Below are 23,480 nucleotides of genomic sequence, written 5' to 3'. Positions count from 1 at the left end.
TGCTTCAACAAAACAATTGATCTTGAATGAGATTTGAAGCATAAGTCACATCTCCACAAAACTCACTTCATGATGCACTCTTGCGGAAATGCATTGAGGAGGAAGAAAACGGGGGGCCGCAACCGCACAGTCAATATCAAAGAGAAATCGATGAAAGACTGATTGCCCTGGAGGGGCATACTTTTCGCGCATCGTAAGAGAAATGCTATAAAATTTAACACACTGTCGACAGATCTTTGCCAACTGTCCGCTGTCGGGTGGGTGGTGACTTTTACCTCATAGACACACACACACACACAAGCACACGCTTCGCTCACTGTTCACCTCTGGACGTCTTCATTCCGGTGGGCAATGGTCCTATAAATTAAGTGAGGCCTTCGCCTTCCCTTCACACTGGTTCCTGGGTGCCACGACAAAGGTGCAATACGTGTCTGTACACCGCCGTTCCCTCATACTGGCTGGATGCATCTGCAAAATGGCAAATCTAAACAAGACGAATGAGATTATAAACGAAGCTCGTGTTCTTTCTCTCTCTCTCTCTCCTTCCTTGGTTGGCAAGCTCCTTCCTCTCAGTGAGTGAATTGTTGCAAACCGCAAACACGCATCGATCGATCGATTGCATCTGCACTCCAAAGTGTTTGTATGTGTGTGAGTGTGTCGATCGATCCTAAAATTGGCATAAAGTGAAGAGGATCGCAGAGAGGCACTGCTGCTTCGGCGATGGTAAAATATATGGGGTGATGGCTTTTTTGCCTTCTTTTGCACGCTGTGTGCTTGTGTTGCGTTGCGTGCATTTCTACAAGGAAGTTACAACTTACAAAACACGGACAAAGGACGGCTGGAAGGAAGGTGAACGTTTTGGCATTGTAAACAAACGATCGATCGTTCAAGCGGCCGACCGATATACAATTCTGCATGGACGCTGTGTGAGTTTGTGGATCTGAGAGTGTACTTCTTGCCCATCGTCGTCGTTTTGTACACTTTGATTGGATTACTTCCAAAAAGTCAGTTCCGGAATATTGCACATCCATTTGGAGTGCCAGTTTGGGGAAAAACGGGATTTTGGTTTCGATTTTTCGGTTGTAGGTTTCAATCAGATTAACTTTTTCGGTTTCGGTTCTGGTACAGATTGGGTTTGGTTTATCTAAGGTTGGAATATTTAAAAAAATGACATGGTTGTTGTTGAGTCGGATGACTCGCCAGCTGAACCCCCGGGATCGAATCCCAAAAACAATTAAATTATTCCTCGAATATTAACTCCCGCAAAGACTACTTCCCGTTTTTTTTTAAATGTAGTTCGAACATTCCTTCTCATCACCTCCAATGGTCCACCTTCAAGTGGCCAATGTACAGTGGAAGAGAGATAAAATTTCCTGTTTACAGCAGCGCCAGCACGAGTGCACTGGTGCAGTAAAATAATAAACACCCTTTTCCGAACTCCGGGCACAACATTCATGGGTATCTTGTGGGCCCGTATCACATCGCATCGCGCATGGGCCTGCCACTACTTTGCACGCTCTCAAGAAGACACTGCTGGTGGTGACTGGTGGTGATCTTCCGTGATCGCCGTGATAGAATAGTTGGTTGGGTGGATTTATGACGGCGGCGTTGCATCACCAAGCAGCGAGCGAGCTAGCGAGCTAACCCGTAAAAGTTGGTTAGGTTTTACGGTTATCGCCAAGGATAATAATCAACGCACCTAGAATGTTACACACTGTATCGAGTGACGTATAACCAGCGAAGCGATTTGTTGCGTTACTTGGAAATAGGGAAATTATGTCCCGAGCGAGCGACAAACACAAACCTGGCACCAGTTATTAACACCATTCAAGTGCCTTTTCCTCCACCACGAAAAGCACGCAAACAACTTTATCCTTGCACCGAGCAAACCAACAAACTCGAGCCCGACTCTTTAAAACCGTTTGGCAAACATTTACCCATCCAATTACAACCGAACCGAACCCAATTTCGGTGGCAAACGAAAAAAACACGCACCACCATTTAAAATGACGCCCCTTACCACGGAGGGCTTTGTTTCTATTTGGCAAACAATTTTGCGTCAAACGCTTCTCGCCGCACCACTTCGCTGTGCTGTGGATTAACTTACTTTTCAGCGGCTTTATGAGAAGGGTGGTAGAGAAAAAGGGCAAACAAGCACAGGGCTGCTGCTTTGCTGAAGTACTCTCGGGAAAGGGCCCGTTTTCCCGATGCCTGGAACCGTGCACCACACACACACACACACACACTGTCATTCGGTTTGCGGTTCGGGTAAATGGCCGGAAGGCAAATGAGAGGCAAGCAAGATGGCAAAGTGTACTACCACCTGGAGGAAAGGGGGTGGTGTTGTGAGAACATAAACACAACACAGCCAATCTACTCACCACGCCAAGTGGGAGGAGAGAGAGGGGAGGGGGGGGGGGGTTAAGGGTTCGCTTTCCTCTCTTCCGGAATGAGTCGAACTTCATCGACTGTGAAATTTTCACCCAGAGGAGTGTTGCCATCTTTCTGCTGGCTTTTTTTGCGAAAGATGCGAAGGGGAAAGGTTTCCCTTTCTGGTATCGGTTTTGGCGGTGGTTGTGGTTTTGATGCGAAGCCAGCCACAGCCAGCCACAGTGCCAACCACAGTGCGAGGGGATATCAGGAGGCAAATCGATCGATCGAAAAACGCAGGGCAGGACACAATAAGTAAGTCCTTCCCATCGTTTCCCGGGACTCGTGTGCAGAGGAAAACTTCCAACTGAAAGTCAGCCATCGAGCAATGGCAAGTAAGAGATACAGAGAGAGAGAGAGAGAGAGAGAGAGAGAGAGAGAGAGAAAGGGAGAAATCGTTTGTGCGAGGGAAATTTACACCGCGGTTGAGGGTCGGGCTTTTTTTCCATCCCGTGTTTTGGGGTGGTTTCCCTAAAAGGTTTTCCCTTTTTTCCTTGTTTGGTTTGATGGGCGTTGTTTCGCTTGCTTTGGGGAGTTTTTTTGTGTGCAGGCGAGTTTGTGGCGAGGGGAATGTGAATGATGTGAACAGGGGAAAAGTCCATTAATAAGTATGGAAGGGGGAACAGTTGCCTCCGAGCCGAACACCGCCGATAAGCACACTTTAAAATGGGAGAATGGAAGCAAAAGTTGTGTGTGTGTGTGTGAAGGAGAGGAAAAGACGCTTTAAATTGTATCGAATGTAAGAGTTTTTTTTTATTCTGCTGAGTTCTCTTGTATGTACTTTATTACTAACTAAGAGTTACTAAAAGGGATTGGGTCTACCCATAAAAGCGAACCCCACGACAAACGTTGGCAACTGCGCGATGATGGGTTTTTTGCTCGCTAGAAGTGAAGAAGATCTGGAAAAAATGAGGCTATAAAATGTAACACAAGCACGGAACTGCGGTTGGTTGAGTTTTCACTGTCACTGCAATGTGTAGCTGACTCTGCACTGGGAGGAGGACCTGAAAAAGTCCATCCTTTTCCAGTGTGCGCGCTTCTCAGCGCAGTAAATTATGAATTACGGCGCTGAACAGTTGTTTCCCTGAGCTCCCTCTCTCTCTCTCTCTGTGTCTATGGGGAGTTGCATCCTTGTACATCCTCGGAGTAGGTTGTCTAACACGCAGCGCGCAAACGATGGCATCATGGCCCAAAATGGCGGCAGCCAACGCTATAGATATGGTTTATAGCCACCGAAAAGCAATTCCCTCAATCATAACGCTGCCGATGAAATGGGGGAAAACAACCTCCAAAACAGCAGACATTTGTGAGCTCGTTGGAAAACAAGACCCATAAACGCGTGTCGTGTCGTGAGTTATGTCGTTCGGTCGGTGTCGGTGAATGACAAAATGCTACCATCGGAACGTGATCTTTTGCGGCTTTGCAGTTACAGTTATAGTCCGCCGTTGTCCTGGTTTGCTGCCGCGCTATCATAATACGCGAATACGTGCGGCACCATTTTACCACACTGCGATGAATCGCTTCGCTGGAGAGAGCATGTAATTTGCATTAGGAAAGCCACTTAAAGCAAGAATTAATTACTGTCAGGTGGGTCACACAAGTGCTGGGAGCCGTAATAAGAGTTTGGGTCATTTGTCAGAAATGAGTCACTTAGGGCCATATTGTTCCGATTGGAATGGTTCCTGCGAATCAATATTGATCTCATATTTTAGGGAAAAGTAAACATTAAAGTCTAATGCCGTATTTTCTGGGTATCTTTTGAGCATTATTGTTGATGTTCATTGCATTGATTGTTTAGATCAATTTTCGTGGAGTTATGGCGATAGTTTTGAACAATTTTTTTTACAGTTTTCATCATTTGACTGAGGTCTTGAGTCTTCTCGATGCAGTGATCTTGTGGTAGTATCAGTACACTATTTTCTGTAATACAAAGTGCTCCTTATCTAAATCATCGTAATTTCCAAAGCAAATCCTTGTGCGGTCACGTCAACTACGCTACACAGGTTTACCTTTTCTTGTGTTCAACGCACTCGAATTGAATGCTTTTTGAAGTTTGAAGAAGAACAACACACACTACTGTAACTTTAGGGGGAAACGTTGCTTTCCCCCGAACACTACATAGCCCACGCTCTTCAAAGAAGACCTTAAATTTTGCATCCCTTACGTTCACTTTGTGTATGTGTGTGTTTGTTGCGCATCCACAAACCACAGGACAACCGGTAACCGGCTGCTTCTCTCCCCCGGCTTTGTTGTATCTGCAAGCTTCACTACACTCTAATTCCAACGTAATTAAAATGTCTGGAAATAACTGCAAGGCTTTTCCACTTTCCACTCACTGTCGACGAACGTCGAACTCGGGGAGCAAGCGTTTGTGCTCCCCGGTACTACCTAAAATTTGCTTTCCGGCTAGCAAATTTCCATCCATTCCATCCAACGGAGGAGAACCTGCCATCGTGGGACCCCAGCCCAGGACCCAACCAGTAGCCATGAAAGTAGCAAGCGGGGACACACTGCCGCTGGAGGAGTGGGAAATTAAGCAAACGTCTACGAGCGACGAGGCCCTGCAACCAAACCACATTCTCCCTTGTGCTAATGACGACGACGGGAGCTTCAACGGGAGATGATAATTACACTGTACACACACACACACACACAGACAGAGGAGTGGCCGGAACCAACCAGTACACATACACACAGGCACAGACACTAGGGACCTGTCAACTAGCCCGGGAGTTGTGCGAAACAGGGACTTCTGGAGTAGCGCACAGGGACAGGGAGGCGAACAAGGGACGGAGTAAAGAGCAACCCCGCAGATGGTTGGGTTCTCATGGAATAATGTTTTAAAATAACAGTGGCGTCGTGTAGTACTTGGAGATAGAAAAAAAGGAGGACAGGAACGGAAAATAAAAAAAAAAAGCTGAAACGATTTGCCAGTTTGGGAAAGTTTCGCAGTTCCCTAAGGTTCACTGTTCTAAGCTCCACACTGGCGAAGCTGCCACTAATTGAGTATGCAAGCTGCATGGAAAGTTACATTTCCATTTTTCGCATCCATTTTGTTTACAGCGGCCACAAGCACTGGGAAGAAGGCAAGACACTTTTAAGCGGATCTTCGCCTTGGAAGACGATCCTCCCGAGCCCGGGAAGCGATCCACGTTGCTCACGTTGTCAGGGTAATTAAATGCGCTTTCTCTCCGGTTACCTCGGTTTCGCGCGAATTGATCGAAGCAGGCAACGGATTCGGGCGAGGGAACGCAAAACCTTCCGGTCGCTCATAATCGGCCGGTGAAAAGGCGCGTAGAACAACAACCAAACAGCGCCGGTTGTCTCCTTTTTTTCTCCAGGCCACAAAATCGACTGATCAGAATCGTTGTTTTTTTCTATTATTTCTCTCCGTTTTGCTCCTCCTAAGATCTCGCTAAGTAGTAGTTCAATCGCGTGTTATCGATGGAGCAATAATCGGCGGTCAGTGTTTATATTTTGATTACATTTTCCAAGGATTTTCGTGAGCTCTACTGGTGGGGCTTGGGCGATGGAGCTCGCAGTTCATCGGTTTGTGTAATAAAAACTGATCCCATCCTGGTGAGGTCGAGCGATGGATGACTTGAGAAGGTTGAGACTATTTTCGCTAATTTTGATGTAAAATATTGTACGAAATATGGGCAAATAACTCTCCCAGTCTCAGTCGAAGTTAGTAGCTAGTCTGCTAGACTACTCACTCCTCGTAAATAAACCGTAAAACGTGATTTCCCCATCACGGGTTTCTTTTTTGGAATCCGTTTGATCGGTACGAGACTTGTTTCCTTCCGTTCCGTAGTCAATTAAAAAATCTTTTAGTGCATCCGGTGTCTACTGTTTTCTTCCGCTGGGCGTAGACAGTGTTCGGGAAGTGACTTAGCATCCCTGGCAGTAGGAAGAATTATGTACTGAGCGGAACTGAGGCACTAAACGCGGGAAAAAGGGTGCAATGGGTGTGTGTCTGTGTCCCAAGCCAAAGTGACTACACTAACACGAACTAACGATCACTAAAGCGCGGGCTAGGCCTCCGTTTCGGTGGCCAGTGTTTTGGCCTATCGGCCCTCCGTATTGTGCGTCTTAGGTACATTAACGTTCGTCCCCTTCTTCTTTTCGTTCGCTTTCCGATTTGCTTCGCCCGGAGCAGGCGCGCGTTAAGATATTAAAACAATTTCCGGCCTACATAAAACCCCCGGTTTCGTGTCCCGTGCTGATGGGGACGGACGGTAAATGTGTTTGCAGTGCCAGAATGGCTGCCACCGTTGGGCGGCAACAGACACCGGGCCACCAAACCGGGTCCGCTGGAATCGGAATCCGCGGAAGACGCAGTGACTCCATCCGTGCGCACTAATGGAGCGCTAACTTATTTATAGTTAATCAATTAGTGCGCAAAGGCGGCAGGGCACGGCAAAGCGGTAGTTTCTACTCTACGCGGGGCCCATCTCGGTACGTCCAGCACATCCGGTAGCTGATGTAATGGGGGTGGGGTGGGGGTGGTGGGTGGCAAGAGGAAGGGAAATAAAATGGAAACCCCAGGCTTTTGCTTCGCCCGGTTCGGGAAACAGGAACGGAAATTTCGTCAATGGGATTTCCTAACGGTGCAAAAGAAATCGATCATACGCTGTAGTTAGTGGTAGTAGCAGCAGCAGCAGCAGCAAGATCTTAATGACAAACGTTTGTTTGTTTGAGAAAACGGGCAAAAGGGGAAAAGTGGAAAAGTGGATTAAAATTGAAATGGTTTTAAACTGCTGTGATTATTATTTTGTGTTTCAAATGGCGTACATGTGTACAGAGAAGACGGGGTTTTGAATGGTTTTTTTAAACCAATTCAAAATCAAAATAATGTTTTTTTTAGTTATACATTTACCATTAGATTCTATTATTAACATAATTTCATTGGATAGTATTTAATTGTTTGACGTAATTTGGTACATTAGGTTATTGGGGTTATTGGTCTAATGGTACAGTTGTCAATTCGCACGACTTAGTACAGTTGAACATTCCCGTCGTGGGTTCAATTCTAGAATGTCTCCCACAGCAAGGACTGACTGACTATTCGGCTGCATGGTACTGCATAAAGTCTTGAAAAAAAAATAGAAGTAGAAATAGAAGAAGGCTATTGTTATTCATAATTGCTCGCTTTAATATCACATAGACAATCCGGCAAGCCTGGAGCTTTTGCTTATTACATAAAAAGCACAAAATTCGTTACGTTACGTTAGAAAGGTGCAAAGTAGAACTGTACTTTGCAACTTGCAGAACAAATTCAAAGAAAAGTAATCTCAATTTATGTTGATTCGAGGAAAAAAAATAAAAAATAAGAACGTAAATTCAAACAGTTAGGACATTACTCTAAACATTGTCGATTGTCGATTGATCCAGAACGTTTCTGAATATTCCGAACATTTCAAAGTGTTGTTGTTCTAGAGTATTTGGGTTTTGTAGCTTTCAAATGTATTAAATAAGGAACAATAATAATACAATAACGAAATGTACTGCAAATACAGACAATTTCTTTCATTTATACTTCTGGAAGGTACTAGAGCAGGGGTCTCCAAACTACAGCCCGCGGGCCGTATGCGGCCCTCAAGAGCCTTTAATGCTGCCCGCGAGGACTGGGTTAAGGTTAAATTAAATAGCTTTCTTTTCTAACTGATTTTTTTTTACTTCTGAAAGATAAAATCAAGATTAAAAAAAAAAAAAGAAAGCTGCAGAAATCTGATATATTTCATTAGTATTTTCTTATTAAAACGAGATTTGAACTTCCACACATTCGAAAGATAGCGTCAAAATGGCCCTCAACAAGGTTGGTTGTTAAGCAATGCGTAGTTGCATTGCTGTCTTTTTGTTAACTTATTCTTGATTGTTGACTAGAGTACTCGCATCTTTACAGGCCGGGGGCATTACAATTATAAAGTGATTTTTTAGGTCGTTACCCAAGGAAAAAATAATATTCCGGCTTTAAAAATCATATGACACACGAGGTGGTCTATGAGAATTCTACGGCAGATATGGCACAAAGTATAAAAGCGAAAGATCAGCGAAAGATTCATTCTTGAAGAACACCGAATAGACAACGTAGACCAACTAGGAACGGATTACAACGAGGATATAAATCACAATAATGGCAAAGAGAAGAAAAGTATAAAAATAATTTAAATTGCAAATTCCGTTACATCCTTTACTCTTAATAACTGTAATTTAACACCATTTTTATATTGTAAAATCCTAAAATTATTTGGTATAAAATATTTACTGACCGCTTTGTACATTCCCTCTGCTTTCAAGACATAATCAACGGAAGAAAAACTGTCATCATTGTAACCTTCTTGCAAACTTACAACCCAAATAACTGATGCGAACTTCTCAAACCTTTCCCGATTGCCACCGAGTAAAAAAGTAGAAACAAATACAACAGTTTTAAATTAGATTACTTCATATAATCACGATTGGGGTTTCTTATTTATTAACTTTCATTATCATATATATTTATATTACGTCTAGATGTTACGATTAGCTCAATCAACACACACGCATACACTCACAAGCGGCTAGCCGTTGTGCCTTAACTTTACAACAAGCTGACGAGCGTGTGCTGTTGTTGTTGTTGTCGGATAGGACGCTCTACCTTTTACTTTGCCTTTGATTGGGCTGTTTGTTGCCGAACCAGCTTAAGCCGAATCTTTCGCTTCCTAACGATTACTACTTTACAAAGGGTGAGACGGTCACGGTAAGCCCTGCACACCCCCACAAATATGCCTAAAATATGTATATTTATAGCTTCACTATTCCGTTTCGATCCGTTTCGATCGAGTTTTATCTACATTTTGGTTGCTACTTCTCTTTGCGCCTCTGCTTCGCCTTGACATCGACCAACCCTGAACAGTGACTGAAAAGCCTTCTGGTGACGTAAAGGTTGCCGAACGCAAATTGCAAGTCCATTGCTCTTATCGTACAAGTGCACAAAAACGGGGAACAGCAGCGACTTCATCCGCGCGTCAAGGTCGAAAGCGTACGCGAGCCCGCCAAGAGAGCCCGACGGGCTGCGGATGCCGCTGAGAAGGCTCTTCTTGAGATCTACCACTTTGGATGAGTTTTTTCGTTCCTTCCCATCTCCCCGTTTTGCGACTCACGATCACTCGCGCTTTCCGCACACGCATTTACGCCTTACGCTCGGCCCAATACCACCGGACCCGTTGCCACTCGTCCCGGAAGTGTCCGCAACTACTATTTACAGCCGACCTTGAGTGGGCGACGCTCTACACACCATACTTGAGCCCACAGTCCTGGTAGTAGCCGACGTGCGACCGGTAGTGCCCGAGATGGCCCAGATTGCCGCCCAGGTGGCCGGCGGCAGCAGCAGCGGCGGCCGCCGCCGACGCCGTGTTGACCGGTGGGCTGGCGGACGTAAGGCTATTGCTGCCCGGGCTGCCGGCCGGTTCCATCTGGCAGTTTACAGCGACGGCTGCAGCGGCTGCGGCCGCCGCCGCCGCCTGATTGTGGTCGAACACCATGTCCCGGAAGCCCCCGGCCCCTGGGACACCCATCGAGCCGCCGTTGTGTGTGCCGCCACCGATGCCGCCACCGACGCCGGAACTTGCACCGAGTCCACCGAGCGTACCGTTGCCAAGGCTGCCACCACCACCGCCACCACCACCACCTCCAAGCCCACCGATCGACCCGATGCCGGAGGTAGGCGTCACGGTGACGGAGGAAGGCAGGGTGGTCGGTGTCGTCGTCGAGCTGCCGGACGTGTTGCCGATCGATTCGGGCGGCGTCTCGGGCGTGTACCAGCCGCCGTGCGGTGGCGGATGGTGGGCGGCCGTACTGTGATGATGGTGCCGCAGCTGCCCGCCGGAAGCCGCCATCGTCAGGTTGTCGTCGTTGAAGTGGTACGGGTAGGAGGTGTGATGTAGCCGCGGGTTGTACACGTTCATGAGCGAGTCCACCGTGAAGCCGTGATCGCCGGCCGCTGACAGGTGGTTCATCTGCGTCGCGAACGTGTCCGCGTGGCAGGTGTTGAGCAGCGACGACGTCAGGCCCTCCTTCACCATGCACTGGGCGGCCAGCTCCAGCCCCGGCTCGCGCTTGAACGTCTGATGATGCCCGAGCGCGCCCTGGTGATGGTGGTGGTGCTTGCCCTCGTACGTGTGATGATGATGGTGATGGTGGTGCCCACCAGCCATTATCTTGATGGGCTTAATGTCGCCCATCTTGTCGTCCAGCAGCAGGCTCTGGCGCTTCATCAGCTCTTCCTTTTCCTTCAGTGCGTCCTTCTTCTTGAAGCGGCGCCGGCGGCGCAGAAACGACCCATTGTCGAACATGTTGTACGAGTCGGGATCGAGCGTCCAGTAGCTGCCCTTGCCCGGCTTCTTGTCATCCCGGGCCACCTTCACGAAGCACTCGTTCAGGCTGAGATTGTGGCGGATCGAGTTCTGCCAGCCCTGCTTGTTGTCCCGGTAGTACGGGAACCGGTCCATAATGTACTGGTAGATGCCGTTCAGCGTGATCTTCTTGTCGGCCGAGTTCTGGATGGCCATCGCGATCAGGGCGATGTAGGAGTAGGGTGGCTTCACCATCTCCTTGTTCTGGTGCGGGGCGGCCAGGGCGTAGGCCGAGCCGGCGTACGCGTACCGGGAGTACTGGTCGTACGTGTAGTGATGGGCCGACGCCATCGTCGGCCCGTTCGTTGGGTAGCCGGGCTGCCCGTGCCCATAATGGCGCTGGTCCGTCGTAAACAGGGTGTGCATTTCGTCCAAAATCGTGAAGCCGGTTTAACGCTTACAAGACGGAGAAGTAAGCTGCACCGCAGGGTTACACAGAGGATCGATTTGCGGAACAACACAGCACAAGCACAACCGATGTAAATCTGTTCACAGGTGGATACCGTTGTTCGGATACGACTAATAACTCATGGCTTCTCTTATCGAAAGATAGCAATCAAAAACACACTCACAACCAGTCACTGCAATGTCCGCACAAAATGATCGCTCCTTTTGTATCCGTTTCTGTATCCTTTGCTTATTTCTCACTACACTCAAAACCTCTGATATCGTTTATCAAAAACAAAAAAAAACACACACACACACCCTCAAACACCTGCTGTTTGTTGGTGGAGCACTTGTTTTCTTTCACAACACCGATTAAACAACCAATTGGGCCGTGTCCACTGGCCGACTGTGTGCTGCGGGTCCCGACGGGATGCTGCTGCTGCTGCTGCTGGTGATGATGCTTTGTTTATCTGTGCGCTCTCCAGTGTCAGCTCACCACGGATCTTCGAACGAAACTGACTGGTAGGAAAAAACAGGTTCTCTACCGTTCACTGCCGACCCGTCGTGCTGCTGGACTGCCGTGTTGTTGTGCGCGCGTGTGTGCCATTTCATTCTGGCCCAATCGCGTCACACAGCGGGCGCGCGGCTGTTTCACTCTCACCACCGTGCGTGATGCGTGCGCTCGCACGCATGCGCATCTTCCATCCTGCTCGTTCCCGTCGCCGCCGGAGGTACGCTCTTTTTCCTTCCTTTTGCAATCGCATGCAGAGGGACGGGCATCTTGGACGTGATAGTTGCCGGTAGTGAGAACGAAACAGCATGATAGAGTGTGTGACAGAGAGAGAAAGGTAGGACAGCATTGCAGGATGCTTTCGTTTGCACCTTTATTTCCGGAAGTAGCAGGCGATGGTGGAAGCAGCAGTGCCTCATCATACAACATGGAGTCGATTAGAGTGGAGCGGCTGGGGGACCGTTTCGTCGCCTTGGTAACGATCTGCGCTACCTTATTTTCCGCTATTTGACAGCGGGGTTCTGGGATTTTTGACAGTGTGGCGAAGCGTTTTTTTTTTTTTTTTTGGTTGCTTCTCCTCTCCCTCTCTTGCTGTTGTGTTAACCGTCTGCTATTTATTTCCTCTATAATTACAGAAATAATATTGTTCTACTACGGCCACTATATTCCCTGGCCGCGGTGCCGCGGTCTCGCGGCATCGTGTTTCGTGTGGTCGCATCGGGAGGAACTATTTTTCCACCGCTCGATTTAACACCTACTTTGACATGATACAAACATGATCAAAATTAATGCCATTCCTGATGATGGCCTCCTACCTACCCACTCTCTCTCTCTCTCTCTCTTCCACCTTGCGCGAGTTTTAGTTTGACAAACAGGAGCGCCGGATTTTGCTACTTCATCTGCATGTGTTTGCTCTACTTCGATTTTTGGTTTACTTTTTTTGTTTTGTTGTTTTGGGGACATTTTTGAGGGGGGAGATTCCTCCTTTTTTTAAGGTGGAGGAATTTCAAATGGCCGACATGGTGCGTTTCTGTTACTCTTTTCGCATAGTTTTACATTCCATTTTCGGTTTGTTTTCCCCCGATTTCATTGTTTCTTCTTCACTTCTATCTCCACTGTGTATGATCACTGTGAAATTCCCTAAAGACTAGCCACGCGACCAATGGTGGCGATATAGACAGTGGGGGGTAGATACACTTTATTATTATTATTATTTTCCCTCAATGCACCTTCCTCTTCCCTGTCCCTCACTGTTGCGTTTGTGAGTGTATGTGTGCGTTAAAATGTTTGTTTTCCAAATTGGTGCAAGACAAATATTTTCTCATTTAATTAACTTTCGCTGATTGAAAACCACCAGCACCGCCAACGAGAGAAAGCAAATGGAGCAGCACAGCACAGCACACAAGAGCAGGCCAGGTTTGTTTGCTGTTCCGGTTTCGGGATGGGAATGCAGCCCACTAGAGCGGGATCGTTGGGAGAAGGGAACGATGATCGTGGGACATAATTTTATGCGATTGTTATAGATAGTTGCAGTTGTGGTCCCTAGCACAAAGTTGAGGTGTGGAGTGACAATTGGACATTGAAGTGCAAATATAGTCAGAGGCGAATAATATGGGAAGATTGAGTGATGGATTTATTTTTGTTAAATTAGCAATTTTCACTAATGTAGTTTTGTCCTCTCACTCTTTTTACTATGCAATGTAAATGTTTTCTCATATTTCTTTGAATTGCTTGTATTAATCTGAATGTCTACATTTTTTTAGAATGTAATTTAGGAGTTTAACAACGGTTCATTGCATTTCAAAATTAACTTGACTTAAGCTATTATGAATTAAAGTGTTTAAATCGAACAAAAATGCTATGTATTTTCTTTAACAAGGCTAAATTTCATAGATCTTGGATCAGACCTCCATTCTTAGGAGTTTTTTTTTCACTTTTGAGGAACACTAGTTATCCAGATGAAATTGCCGAGTAAACTCAATGACAATTCTGCTCAGCATGCCATGCTTTGGTGAGTTGTTTAGAGAAGTATTCTGTACAACGAAATACTTTGGTCCCAAAATTTGACTTTAAAGCTTTATTTCTTTATGTAATCTTCTTGATCTTTTGAACTGCTATACTTCTTGATGTAATATTACATTTTACTGCTCCTATAGATAAGGTTTATCAAACCAATGTCTCATAATGTAAGACACAAATTCAAAATTATCTCGAAAATTGCAATTTAAAACAGATTTATTCTTCCTTTTATCCAATTTACTATTTCGAATATGTTTTACGTTCGCTTTACGTATGTTGTTTTAGATTATATTGTACTTGAAGACCTTTGACATAGCAGAAATCCCCTTTCTACCAAGCACTCCTTGAATTTTTGTGCAAAAGAACTCCATCTCCAAAATCTCCTTTCAACATTGTGTCGAACGCACATCGATAAAACGACATCAACCGACATCGACAGAACAGGAATGCTTCGACAGGATCAAATCATCTCCTACCCGCTCTTCCCGATCCGCGTGAGGTGAGGTTGTGCTTTCATCCTTTATCTCAGCCCGCGATCAGAATCCATTAGACAACGGTCCAGGCCACCAATCCTGACGAGCTCGGACGAGTCTTGGAGTCCGCACAACAGCTGCAACGTGTATTCACGCACGTTTGTTAATTTTTGCGCACTAAAAACCGGCGACAACCAACCGGCCCGACCGACCGGCCAGTGCAGATTTAAGAACAAGGCAAATATTTACTCTCCAAGCCGAAACAACGTCCCGGAATGGCCCCGTTGTGCATTGTGCCTTCATGCACTCGGTTGTAGCTTGCGGGCCGGCGGGGTCCATCGGTGCCGTAGCAAGAGATGGCGAGGCCGCTGATACCAAGGTGTGGATCGCGAACTCTACACTGTGCTTGAGGGAGATAATCGGAGCCGGAGACGCAAAAACCCCCTTTGGCAAGGTGCAACGATTGCACACGGTTGAGTGTGATGGATTGCGATATGTCCCTTCCAGCGCAACGGAGCACGGACCACGTTGTGCGAATGTTGTGATAATCTTTGACAGGTGAATCAGGCACGTCTTGCACGTGTGAATCCAAACGGCGCCGACCCGTCAGATCTCCGATTGTAGGAAAACAATCCGTTTTGTGTGCAGCCCGTTTTGGCCGTGCAGTTTGCACAGGAAGGAAGTGCAGCTTTTTTGCGTATCAACTTCATTGTTTGGATTGTGATTTCTGAGGACACGATATGTCTCTCAGCTCATAAAAAAATGGAGATTGTTTTATCAAATTTGTCTCACCGTTGTCTCGATCGATCTAACAATCGCAAACTGAAACGATTACCCGGCGTAAATTACCCACATCCGGGCCAAAATGTGACCCCTCGGACAGAACAACCGGAATTCCCCCGAAAAGGGACAGCTTCCTGCGCGAAAGCCCCGGGACGAACAGAGCGTATTACTTCATCAAGCATAAAGGGTGCATTCCATCATCATCATCATCATCATCGTGATTATCATCATCTCCCTGGGGACCTCCCGCTGCTAGCAACAACAAACTTTGCCTCTCCAAAATGCCCCTCTGCCTCTTGCTCTGTGTCTCTTGGTTAATCCTGCCCAAAATGGTCCTTCGTGCATGATCGAAACATGGAGATTTTAAATTGGGCTGTCGAAAGCGGGGGAAAACCCATAACCCTTTCATATACACGGGAAAGTGCAGCGCCGGGGAAGGGATCTTCTTTTCTTATTGTCTTCTTCCTCAGCTGACCGTGCTTCGGCGCGGCAACGGGAAGCGGATTGACCGCGGGTGGAGGGAAAACCCAAACCGTCTGACCGAGGGGCGCAATCGACTGCACAAGCCTCTACTACCTCCTTTCTCTATTGGTTGGTGGTGGTGTGCCTGTAAAGGATGTAACGAACATGCGAGGCGCGCGTTTCCGTTACCTGCGCGGCTCAGTTCATTCATAAAATTGTAAAGTGGACCAGTTTTCATTCATAAAGGTCCGAAGAAGGAAAGATGGCGCAGGACTACTTCGCGTGCATCGCACTACTCCTGTAGCGGGAATGGGGGAGAGGGAAAAAACACGCACGCACGCAGCTAGGTAGAAGAAGTTCCTGTGCAGAGGGAATAGTAGGCCATGGCGTGGATGAGGAGAGAGAGAGAGAGGATTGTTTTTCGAAACTGGGCACTACCCGCCAACTGTGAGTGTGTGTGGTAGAAAGGGTAGATGTGTAAACGGGGTGTATTTTTAAAGGAGTGAGGATCACACACACACACGCATACGGCGACACTAATGGCGTCTTGAATGAGGTGGGAATAGGGGAACTTATATTGCCCGTGGGTTTGGTATATGTATAGATTACCGAACGCTGAATGTGTAGCAAAATTAATAAGCAAAACAGGAAATTGGGAAAGTACGGCTTGGGCTGCGGTGGGGGGGTAAAGCGAAGCGAGTGGGAAAAGGGAATGGATCAGCAGGAGCAGGAAGAGCAGGGAGCAGAGGTGCACTTTGCCTTGGGCTTTGCATGCTTTGGTGATAGAATGTATTCTTAAGGATTGCAGTGGCAAAATCGAAGGAGGCGATGTAATTCTAAATTCAAATAAATCGTTATGCATTTTGAAAAAAAACCTTTAATTTTGAATGTTTTAATTAACTTATGTAAAACAACGAAAGTGTAATAATTACCTCAGAAATAGGAGGGAAATTTAAAGATTTAAAATATGTGTATTAAACATCTGATGGTGACTGATGGTGTATTAAGCGTAAATTTTCATTTATATTGAGCTTCACAGGTTTGTTTCGCTTCTTGAGCAGCTTACAGGGTTTCCCACGATTTATTGGTTGGTGCTCATCAATGTTTGGTTGGTTTCCATATTTTTTTTTGGTGCGTTCCCACGAATTTTTGGCCGTTTGCCAGAACTTGTTGGTCCAATTGTATTGATATCCAATCGGAAAATACCAATAAATTATGGGAATGAACCAAAAATCTATGGGATACGATCATGGAAACTGACCCATACATCGTGGAAAACCCTGTAACTCATTTATTTTCAATATTAAAAATGTATTGTGGAGAGGCAAAGTAGTATCTAAACTCAGGTTTAACCTTATTTTTGTCTTAATTCTTAGATGAAGGGTCATTTCTTCATGAGATCTTTATAATAAAGGTCATAAAATGTTATAAAGACGACTTATTTCAATCCTGGACTTAAAAATGTAATATTTTGCAGAATTTGAAGAAAAACAATATAAAAGAAAAGTTTAAATATAAAATTCGTCCTCATGAGTCCAACATAACCTCATTCTTAGTATCATACTCCATTAAGAATGCTTTGGCTCGATTCCTCTACTCGTAAACTTTCACCTTTTGCTTTTAAATACGACACTTTAGAGTGCATTTAGAGTGTTGAGTCTATCTGCCTTTTAAAAACATGGAATAGACCAAAAAAAACTCTCCTTTTCCCACTCAGATGAACACATGTCTTTACATGCTTCCGGCCAGTGCGTCCATTTGCAACATCCTGTCCTAGACACAGGCCCTTGGCGCACCTGCGCCCGACCGTACCGTGTTGTTGTTGATGGTGACGATGCTGATGATGATGATTTTATGACACCCCAGGCACCACCACGAGCGCGCCCAGACGATCCTTTTTTGCCGGATCTTCGCCTCAGGTGTTGCTGGTGCTGTGTGGAAGTGGGGTACACTCACGCGCACTTCTTACCCAAAACTGGAGCAAACTATACCTCTCAAACGGTGTACAACGTGGTCTTTTTTTGGGTTGATTACACCAATATGACACGTTACAGCCTCGTGTTCCTGTTCATTCATGGAATGTGGTTGGTTTTTTTTTGGTTGGTGCTGGACCGTATTTTTTGGTTGTTGGACCTTTAGGTACACAGGACCTAAACCCCGGTGGGCATTTCCCGGCGTTAAGAACACCCAAAACGCGCTGCTCGTGGTAGAATATAATGCGTGGCAGTGGCCCTGGATCCTGGCTTTGGATTAATGACTTTTCGTGGGTTTTAAGGGGATTTTCCCTCCGGTGTGTAAGGTAGAGGAAAAGCAGAGATTTTGATAGAAAGCTGAAGGATTATGGGAAATATTGTAGCTATCTCCAAAAGTACTAGGCATTGGCCGGTATTATCTTAACTCACAAGCCCAATCCCAACCAGCTATCGTACGATAACGAATTTTCAATTTTCAATCGCCACTTTATCACGTAATTGAATTTTTCCCATCGCAAAGCTCATCTCGTTTTCTATCTCAATTGCATTTGGCCCGTGTTTTGCTCAACCATTTCCACGGAAGCTGTTCGCGTGTCTCCGTGCCCTTGGGTGGCAGCCAGGAAGTGGGCATCAAGATTGAACAAATTAATTTCAATGTTTCGTGGCAAATCGATTTTATCGAATCGGGGGAAAACAAAAAGGGGAAAGCAAAAAGAGAACATTCGCACGAACAAACAACAGCGGATGCCGCCCCCCCCGGAATTGATAAAAGCACAACATCAGGTTTGGGAGTGCGACGGTAGGCAACACCAAATGTTTTTCACTTTGAGAGCACACACACACACACACACACACACACGAAAAAAAAAATTGGGAAAGAAAAGCGGAAAAACTCACAAACCATGGCGCTTGTATCTACTGTTCTACACACATCATCAGCATCATCATCATCAACAACAATATCAGAAACAATCAATCTCGAGACCGGCTCAAACAGACGAGTTTTCTCCGGCTCATGTGTGTGTGTGTGTGTGTGTTTTCGTTGGCAAAAAACTCATGTATTTTCCCCCTTCCCAACACACGGGCTCACACTCGTTCCGCCTCTTGGAAAACAACGATGGCGTTCGGTGGTCGGAATGTATTATCATCGCGTGCGACCGTACCCCGTTCGAGATCGGTTTTCCCCGCCACGCACGACACGCACGCAGTATCAAAAGTCATCCAGAAATCGATTTTCATCCATTTTCAATCAACGTTTTTATTAAATGTATGTGCGTGTGTGTGTCTGTGTGGTGTTTGCGTCTTGTTTTCGAACGTGAGTGTGTGTGTGTGTGTTTCTAGGGGCTTTTGTATGATGATGGCTTATGATTGATGGAAATACCGGAGCCATCCCAATTTGGAGCTGCACAGCGGAAAACAACACGCCACACAATGCTGATGTTGAAGTTGTTTCATTTTTTCTCTCACTTATCTGTCGAACGAACACAAAGCATGCAACTGACGGTGGAAAGTGTAGCAGCAAGGCAAAAGAAAAAGCGCTAAAGATAGAGAGCACTGTTCCTCACAATTGCGCTCGAAATGGAACGGAAAAGGGCCATCGTGGAATGAATTGCGAAAAAAACAATAACAACAGGCTGATAAATTCGCCTCAATTTGCTCTATTTTACTGTAAAAGGTTATTTTGTTGGTTGAAATTTGCTGCTCACACGGTTGTGCAGTTGCTCTGATTTCTGCTTCTATGCGTAGTATAACAGTTTCTGTCCGACCGTGACGACCGTATAATGTACTTTCGGTAACGCCCCTTTGCGAGAAAAAAAGGGGCGTTACCTTTACGCTGTGAAGCGGTGCACAGACTGGCGGCTTCAATGGCAATCGCTGGTAGTAGAACTTTTGTTATACTAAGTTTATGGTTAGGTTTCGTTTGGTGCGTGTGCGTAAAGACGAATTTTATTTAACTTAATGTTTGATATTATTCTTACCAAAATCTAATTTCTGATGATTCTTGTGATTGTAGTCTTGATCAATTGAACAATCATTGGGAAAGTATTTTAAATGTCTTTTCACGAGTCTCAATCTTTACTTTGAGTTGTATATGATTCCTCAGCTTAACAGTTAATTCAAAATAGCGAAAACTAAATATGGACAGCAATATTTCGGACATTTATGATGAATATGACATATTAGGGTGGTCTTACAGGGTTTCTCACGGTTAATTGATCAATATCCATAATTGTTTGGGCTCATCTCACGATTTATTCATCGTATCCCATAGATTTTTGGTTTGTTCTCATAATTTATTACTATTGTCCGATTAGCTAATAATACAATTGAACGAAAAAATTCTGAGAAACGGCCAACAAATCGTGGGAACACATAAAAAATCTATGGGAACCAACCAATCAATAGTGAGAAACCCTGTGTTGAGCCTTTGAAAATGACAATATAATTTCTACCAGGTGATACGTGTATGACTTACCTACCACTAGGTACAATTTATAAAACTCTCTGGAGAGTATTTCCCATGGTAAGCGACTTATATGCGTAAAAAAGTAGTTGCAGGACATCAAGCGACCATTAACCATGCAATCTTTTTTTTTTCGATGAAATTACATTAACAAAAACCTGGGTCGTTTCACTGTTTCGTGAGTCAGTTTCCAATGCGAACGGCATTACTCAACGATCGCTAGATTTTTTTCAACAGCTGTCATATATGTTTGACAGTTGGCACTGTGTGTTCACTTTGGAAGCAGACTCAGAAAACAGTGTATATAAGGTCTGATATTCACTATAAAACCATACAATTTAATGCTCAAAATGATGTAGTAACCCTGCCCCACGCTTTCTCTTTCTCGCTCCCGCAACGATTGTCACAAAAGCGCAAGCGAGCAGAAAGCCCAGCAAGCGCGTGATGACAGACAGTCAGTAGTGATAGTAGACGAATGGTGGAAATCGATCCGTTTGCCATATTTGTGGGCGTCCCTTGGCGTTGCTATGTATGATTTACACTGCGCGCTAAAATGTACAACAGCCGCACGAAAGCACTGGAGGGAAAGCGGCCGGAAAAGCTACCACGAAATCACATTTTCCCTCCTCAAACAAAGGACTATGAGGAGAGATGGGAGCAGAGGGGCATGTACAGACAGAGAGAGAGAGAGAGGGAGAGATTGAGGTGGTAACATGTACATACGTAGATAAACCATCATTGCCATACATTGCCTCACCGGGGGCCTTATCGGAAAGGACACTCCTGGGGGACGCGTTTAATGAAAAAGGAGACAAAAAAACCGCCAGCACCAGTGATGAGCTTTTCCCATCCATGTGTGTGTGTGTTACCAGCCCGATATGAGCACGACCCATACACTGACTGTAAGCAGATTAAAGGTGCAGCGGAATGTGTGTCTGCTTGTTGCGATAAGAGCAACGCCAACTGGGACGCTTACGCTTGCAGGTGGAAGGAGGAAATTATCTGGAACAATATAACGCACAGTCACACACATACACTGTGATATCGCAATCTCGTCAACCACTCGCATCACTCTCTCGCGCTCTCTCTCTCGCCGTGGCAACGATTCAACGGCTGGCAGAGCCATCTTGGTTCGGTTGTGATACTGGAAAGGAAGGATCAGTGCCATTTTTAGACTGGCATTGATAGGAACAGGACAGGAGACGGTACCGACCGGTAGCGAGAGAAGGACAGCAATCCGTTTTATTGATGATGTTCTATCTAATTGAGACAAATCGGTTTGATTTTACTTGGAAAATGGTGGCCCATATGGGATGGGAATCTACGTTATTCGTCTGGTTTGGTGTAACGATTGGGAACTGAAAATGGAAAGGAGATCTTTCGGTATGCTAATCCTTTCTACGAGCCGTTTTTCACGTTTACCGAGCACTACCTTTAATTTTCTTTGTAAAATAAGGTTAATTCAAATTTAACTTATTGGAAGTGCAACCATCCCCTCTCAAGGCCATTCCGTGCTCGATCTTTCACCCGAGCAAGCGCACCCGAAGAAAATGTGACCCAAATTGTAACGTGGAAAACCCACCCCCCGTCGGTCCGGTTTGGCCACACTTCCGAAGCAGCGCGATCGTAAATATTTTCACGCCCAATCATTGCCGAATGATGATCGTTATATCAATCCGTATCTGTGTGAGTGTTCCTTCTTTCCCTTTTTCCTCTCCAACCACTAGACCACGGGTGCATGATTTTATTGGAGTCAAATTGGGTTTTCTCCCGACACCCGTGATCCCGGGGATTAGGCGGGCGCCAGCAACCGACTGGGGCGATTATAAATTATGCGCCTCTCCCCTTGCACATCGATCGAGACGGACGGGGCTCATAATTCCCACCCTCCTTGTGAAAGAGCACAGCACAGTGTGGGGTGATGGCTTCCCCCCTTCTACCACGGTTGGGGGGCAAGTTGGTTGGCGCCACGTGCTTGCCGGGGATTGTGATTGTGTGAAGCAGCAGTTCTCGGGTGCAGCATGGTGGGTGGCGTAGCGTTGAATGAAGCTAGGAAGCAATTAGTTTTCATGCTCTATTGATTGAAATGGCTCATTAGAGTGCTATCATTTTTATTTTATTTTCTATTAATTGGTTTGGTAAGATTCATCTTGGGGCCGGTCTGGTGGTACAGTCGTCAACTCGAACGACTTAACAACATGCCCGTCATGGGTTCAAGCCCCGAAAAGACCGTGCCCCTGTAGGATAGCATACGTAGGACTGACTTATCCTGCTATGGTAAACAATAAGTCACTGAAAGCCAAGCTCACTTCAACTAGTGGGTACAAGGCAGGCCTTGACCGACAGCGGTTGTTGTGCCAAAGAAGAAGAAGAAGAAGATTCATCTTATTTCTACTTATTTTATGTGTAAGCATGCACATTTTTTCCTTGAATTTCACTAACGTTGTATTTTTATCTTGATTTTTTCTTCTTTCTGTTTGGTTTACATGTCTCTCGTAACTGTTTAGCAATAATTCTGATTTAGAATGTTTTTCTAGTGAATTTTACAAATACTACAATTCCTACCAACAGTAATTTTTAAATGAAGTTTTACGAATTTGGAGAATGTTTTTATCTTTGTCTTAACTTTTTTAAATTCAAATAGTTATTAGCTTCTTGTGAGAGAGCATACGAGTACCTTTTATTTATTTATTTAATAATTTGTTGTCTTCTATGGTTTTACAAATGTGTTCTTATAATCTAGGGAAACTTATGGGATGAGAAATCACGAAGACGGGAGCGGAATTGCGAAACTGGGACGTTGAAGTCGAATAGGTGATACGTGTTGTTAAATGCAGAAAGAGCGCGCAAGAAAGGGTCATTCTGGCCATGACGAGTTTGGCGGGAAGGAATAAGGAGCGGGGGTCTGTCGCGAAGGCGACGTGAGGGGGCATAGATAGGAATCGAGGATAGGAGGGCGGGAACATCCAGGTCATTGGAATGGAGGCGGCAGGCAATGAAGTATGACTGGATGTGAGAGTTACGCGTTCTCAATGTCTCTAGCCCGAGCAAACGGCATCGGATAGGATACGAAGGAATTTGATCCGATCGTCCAAGAAAACGACGGATAGCGACACGAGTGAATTTTCGCTGAATTCGCTCGATCCTATCGATCAGTGTTAGGCCGGCAGGCTACCAAACTACCGACGCATTCTCAAGTATCGGGCGGACCCAACAGCAGCTCAGGGACTTTAAACACATAGGATCAGCAATTGCAGAGGACATACGAATGATGAGACCGAGCATTTTATTGGCCTTATTAAGGGTGATTTCAATGTGTTCTTGAAAGAATAGTTTCTTGTCAATCCATACTCCCAAGATCTTTTGTGACAGTAACTCTATTAAGTATACTCTGTACTCTGATAGTAACTCTGCTGCTGGGGTCGACAAACACACCAGAAAAATGTTTGGCAAAAAGATTACTCGAGTCTTCGGGAGAAGAAGCGAACTGATTCTCAAGGGATAGGTTGGAAGGGATGCCATTCTGTTTCTGACGCGATTTACAGAAACGCCAGAAAGGCCGCGGGTTCGATCTAAATTGGA

At 45.6% G+C, this 23,480-nt stretch overlaps 1 protein-coding gene across 1 annotated transcript; it reads right to left on the bottom strand.

Annotated features, from left to right (window-relative positions):
- Positions 1-8,859: 8,859 nt before the first annotated feature.
- LOC1276570 (fork head domain-containing protein crocodile) lies at positions 8,860-11,748 on the bottom strand. Its single transcript, XM_315933.4, has one exon. The coding sequence runs from the start codon at positions 11,190-11,192 to the stop codon at positions 9,702-9,704; it is 1,491 nt and encodes a 496-aa protein (XP_315933.4). The 5' UTR covers positions 11,193-11,748; the 3' UTR covers positions 8,860-9,701.
- Between the last annotated feature and the right edge of the window lie 11,732 nt (positions 11,749-23,480).

This window comes from Anopheles gambiae, chromosome 2 (genome assembly GCF_943734735.2).
Source record: "Anopheles gambiae chromosome 2, idAnoGambNW_F1_1, whole genome shotgun sequence".
Lineage (NCBI taxonomy): Eukaryota > Metazoa > Arthropoda > Insecta > Diptera > Culicidae > Anopheles > Anopheles gambiae.
This window is presented reverse-complemented; position numbering and strand designations above follow the sequence as displayed.

Excerpts from the sequence above, each read along its gene's own strand:
- LOC1276570 (XM_315933.4), bottom strand. The coding sequence starts at position 11,192 with ATGCACACCCTGTTTACGACGGACCAGCGCCATTATGGGCACGGGCAG.